This window comes from Bombina bombina, chromosome 6 (assembly GCF_027579735.1).
Source record: "Bombina bombina isolate aBomBom1 chromosome 6, aBomBom1.pri, whole genome shotgun sequence".
In the NCBI taxonomy this organism is placed as follows: Eukaryota; Metazoa; Chordata; class Amphibia; order Anura; family Bombinatoridae; genus Bombina; species Bombina bombina.
Window position 1 is genome coordinate 531,909,133 of NC_069504.1, and position 5,569 is coordinate 531,914,701.

General features: G+C 35.7%; 1 protein-coding gene across 1 annotated transcript in view; it reads right to left on the reverse strand.

The window, feature by feature from the left end:
• Positions 1 to 372: 372 nt before the first annotated feature.
• The window catches only part of GALK2 (galactokinase 2), a 672,315-nt gene continuing 667,118 nt past the window's right edge, over positions 373 to 5,569 (reverse strand). Inside the window, 1 exon segment of the mRNA XM_053717454.1 lies at positions 373 to 724. Within this exon segment, the coding sequence (XP_053573429.1) occupies positions 517 to 724 (208 nt within the window). The 3' untranslated portion in view covers positions 373 to 516.

Consider the following 5,569-nt stretch of genomic DNA (forward strand, 5'->3'; position numbering starts at 1 on the left):
CAGATGATTACAAGTCAATGAGAATAAATACTGAATGTAATGGTATATGTTAAAATATGCAGAGATGATGTAATATTCAGAGCCACTGCACAACTATAATTGATTATAAAAGTAATTTTACTGCTGTAATCATATGATGGCCTTTGTTAAATTCAGTGTAGAATTGGTCATCCCAGTGTAGAGTACTCATATAATGCCTTGTAGTGTATTTGTACACAATTTTATGTATTCATCTCTGATAGCCAAATGACTAAATTCCCATTCTAATAGTATTTATCAGAGCTGCGTCACAATGTATTTATGTTCAGATTCAAATTGTAATGAAGGATAATGAGTGAAATTCAGTAATTCTATAAATAAACTAAAAAAAAGTTTGACGGAAAAAAGCTTTATTGTGTCTCTACAATATTGTATCAAAGTAAGGCTTTCAGCTGGCAATTAGAGCTACTTGCAACATGAAAAACTGCAACATATTTTTTGTTTAAAAAAACAAAAAACAAACAGTTTTACATTTATTTAAGCTTCAAGAAAAACCATTGCCCCACTTCCAGGCTTTGTAGCAAACAGACTTTTTTTCTGCAGTGATAATCTATGGTCATTGGTTTTGTAGTAAGCATCATTCACACAAGCTAAGAAATCAGTCAGCTTGTCAACAGGAACCATTGAAACAGCACATCCTCCCCATCCAGCCCCAGTGAGTCGTGAACCCACAGCTCCAGATCTCCTAAAATAAAAACATAAATAAACTGTTAGAAAGTGTCTCAGGTAAATCATTTAAATGTTTACAGTGTTTCCTCACATTTTGATTGTAAGCTCTGGTAACAAATATTACAGAGTATTCAGAAAAAAAAAAAAAAACTATAATAAAGAAGTCTTTAGACAAATGGGTCACTGTCTGGATGAATGCAAATGAGAAGACCATATGTAATGAAGAACATTTTCAGTGCCAATGAGTCAATTCATTTTTGACAACTTGTGGTCAAATTGATTTTTCACATTTTGATATTCATTCACTAAAGGGACAGTAAAGTCAAATATAAACTTTCATGATTCAGATAGAACATGCAATTTTAAACAACATTCCAATTTACTTCTATTATTTAATTTGCTTGATTCTCTTGGTCTCCTTTGTAGAAAGGTATACCTGGGTAGGTTAAGGAGCAGTACTGGGCGCTAGCTGCTGATTGGTGGTTATACATATATGTTTCTTGTCATTGATTCACCTGATTTGTTCAGCTAGCTCCCAGTACTGTATTGCTGCTCATTTAACAAATGATACCAAGAGAATGAAGTAAATTAACAATGTAATGGCCATTTTAAAAAGATCACTGCTGAGGGATTCATATATTTCATATGGAAACAATCAGTTGCTCAAAGTAGTTTAAATAAGTATAGTAGTTATTAGCGCTGTAGATTGTAAGCTCTTCAGAGCTAATGTACCTGTATGTCTTTTTTTACCACACATCGTGTCATTGTGTGGCCCTAATGATGTACTAAGCATTATAGACTTTAGTGATAATAATACTAATGTAGCAGTTATCTAGCACACACATATTCACAGTTAAATGTCTTGTCATTTCCTCTAAATTCGGCCTTGTGTTATGTATGAATACAGTGGCAGAACCAGAGCTGCCTTTTTATCTTTCAAAGACAGATATATAAATAAAGTGATGAACAGAGCACAAACATTAACATGCTGGAAGCAGAGAAATAGGAAAAAGTATAACAGCATTGATGTGAGTCTTGTAAACACAGGCGCCGTGCTGATTATATGCACTTATATACACATTTTACAGACACCTCGCTGTGAAAGCCAAAAAAGGTGCATGAAGTATATGTAAACAGTGGTCAAGGATTCTTTAGAGCACAAAAATTGTAATACATATTTATTTTTTAAACTGATTAAAAACTATGGGCCAAATTACAAGTTTTGCGGTACGGCAGAACGGCAGGTCTCCAGAATTACAAGTCACGGCGGTACAGCTATACCGCAAGCGTTTTAGCCTATACCGCAACTCTCCATTCTGCACTCAAGAAATGGCTTTTGAGTGTGGAATTTTCAGGTTTCCCGTATTACAAGTTGCTTGGTCAGGCTATTATGTTAGCGTTATAGCTTATACCGCCACAATCCATTTGGCGATCAGAGACCAGTAGTTAAAAAAATGTTTCACAAAACTCATAACAAAAATGTTACAAAATACACTAACACCCATAATTTACACTATTAACCCCTAAACCGCCACCCCCGCATCGCAAATACTTTATTAAACTTATTAACCCATAATCTGCCGCCCACCCACATAGCCAACACTAAAATAAAGTATTAGCCCCTAAACTGCCAAACCCCCCACATCGCCAACACTAAATAAACATATTAACCCTTAAACCGCTGACCCCCCACATCACAACTACTATAATAAACCTATTAACCCCTAAATCGGATATGGAAAAAGAGCCGATTTAACCAGTCATTATTATCCAAATGGAGTTAGAAGTTTCTCACCACGAGGGAAATAGGTTTATTACTGGCATTGATTTTATTCATTTTAAGATAGATACCAGCATACTAAATCAACATATAATATGTAAATCAGAGGTGAAGGGTGAAGGGTCACATAGGCATGTTACTAAGATGCTTTGGAATTAAGATGTCATATGCTAAGTACAATCAGTGCTACTATGTCTTTTATTCACAGACGAGTATGATAGATACAGACATCACACTAACCAATAAGCTCCACAGGTGTAAGTGGCAATCAGTCTATGAATAAGGCAGCTTGAGTCGAAATGTGTTAGACGTGCCTGGCATGTCTGTATCATTATATTTTTTATATTTTTACATGTGAGCCATATTTTAAAGGATTCAATATATATTGAGATATTTTAGCAGCTCTGGGTTCTTTGTCTTTCATATATCCTAACGGCATAGGAGTATGCTGACCAAGAGCGCAATCCTAACTTTCCGCGGGAGCTCCAAGACTAGTGCTGCCAATACCGGTAACATATTGGCGTTACGCTACACCAACAGGTAAAGAAATCGTGGATGCAGGACTCTTATTCGTGGTTGCAGTGCACATGAAGTAAGGTGAACACGTGGGATGCCGGAACGGCTCCAGCTAACAAGCCTGTGTTTGGGTGACAGTGAGGCGAGAGTGGAGGTTCCACAAGCCGAAACCAGGGAGACAAGCTCAGCCAAAGGATAGCGTCTGAACGGATGAGGTGAGAGATCTGACTCAATTATTGCATACTATATGTGTGTCTTCTTTAAAAACCCCAAGTCTTACCCCCTAGCTGTCAATCTAACCATGAGCCTTTCAGCTTGTATATAAAATAACTCTTCAGAGTTAGTGTTCCTCCTTAACCTGATGAACTGACTGTCTCATATATAGACAAATATTTGCCCCCTCATTTGCACATTTATTTGTGGGGTGGTGGGAACTCAACATTCTTTACTCTCAGATGAACCCTTTGACAACATTTGTCTACATATGAGATTCATAGATGATTTGATTTTTGTTGTCAGAGGTTCTTCTGATTTTGTCAATAACAATGACATTGGTTTAAAATTTACAGGAGAAATACAGGACACCAAGACTCAGTTTCTTGATTTAACTCTAGTGGGTTCTATTGAGATGAGTTAAATAATCACTGACACCTATAGGAAGCCTACCTCAGGAAACACAATTCGTCATGCCAAGTCATGCCATCCTGAGCACTTAATCAAATCCAAACCAAAGAGTCAGTTCCTCAGGTTAAGGAGGAACACTAATTCTGAAGAGTTATTTGATATACAAGCTGAAAGACTCATGGAAAGATTGACAGCTAGGGGGTATGACTTTTTTTTTTTTTTTTTTTTTTTTTAAAAAGACACTCAAAACAGTAAAAGAACAATCCTTAAAAGCAATAAGCAATCATTGTCGAGCACCCAGAAGGGACCGTGGTTTTAATAATGACACCGTGGTGTTTTCAACCGAATTTTCTTTGCAGTACAGAGAGATTTGTTGAATTATAAGGAGGAACTTATCATTCCTTAAGGGCGATGAGTGTTTGTCAAGTATAATTGAAGATGTAAGGTTTGTATCGAGAAAGGCTCCGACTTTAGCCAACATGTTATCTCTCCCAGCATTGTTACTAGTAATAGCAATATTAAGCAGAAAAACTGGCTATACAAAAAGGGAACGTTTAAATGTCTGTCTAGAAATTGTGGTACTTGTGAAGTGGTTTCTCAGGGAACAAGTTTCAAGAGCACTGCTAACAATGAGAGTTTGGGAATTAATTATTATGCTAATTGTAGCACTAGTTTTGTAGTGTATCTCTTGGAGTGTAATCTTTGCAAAGAGCAATATGTAGGTCAAACGTCTCGGTGCCTCAGATCTAGGATTGGTGAACATAAGAGAGATATAAAAAACTATGACAAGGATTCTAGTGTTGCAATATATTACAATGGTATCCATTTTATTAATGAACCCAAATTAACAGTTAAAGTTATTGATATTGCTAAACCCCGATTGAGGGGTGGAAATAGAAATAAATATTGTCAAAAAAGGAGCTTTACTGGATTTGGAAGTTGAAGACAAGGGTACCATTGGGTCTGAATAAGGAATGGGATATCAGCTATTTTGTAGAATAGCATCTTGTTATTTGAAATCAATTGAGCATAAGAATCAATTTAGAAACATATACAGGATTTCTGTGTATTTTATTAATGCCACAATGTTGTTTTATCAATTGATGGTGTGAATCCTGTGTCTATATATACATCAAGCATTATTTACTTATTGGCATGCCTATATGTGCATACATACATGGGTGTTTAGTCACATATAACGTATGGTCATTATCAACAATATTGTTGTAATGTGTGTATGCGTATTCATATGCACTTATGCTTAGGATATAAAGTATATGTATATGTTTTTTTTTATCTCTCTTCATAACTATACAATGGAATTATTATGGATTGATTCATTATAATATTTCTTAACATCTTACAAATGATGAGTTTAGATCATATACTATTTGTATTATTAAATATATATGGAAGTTTCAAATGTTAGATATATTTAGAATAAGAACCTTTATTAAATTGTTTATTACAAATTGTTGTATGTAGGCTAACACGATATACTATGTCGATATGATTATATATGCTTATTCTCTTTATGAATAGTATAGATACGTTTTTTTTACTTTTAATTGACATGGTTTTTCTATTTGTTTCTTTTAACCATACTGGACTGTGCTGTTGAGGTGACCATTTCCAAGGTTACAGATTTAGTAGCCATTGATTGGTCAGGTTCACCTTAAATAGTGAGGACGCCAGGCATGGAGCTATCCTTTGATTAAGTGCCGCAGGGCACGAAAGGCATCAGGAGTCTCTCCTCTACCCATGCTTATGTACTTTTTCTGAGTGCTACTACCATTTTTAATGGATTTACAATAAAGTGTTGAAAAGTTTTACTTATCCGGAGTGCATTCTTCTTCATTACCTTTGACGTTCATGGCTGGCTCGGCCTTACCCTATTGGATGTGCACCGGACTGGTCTGTGACGGCGCACGTTTGCGCCAC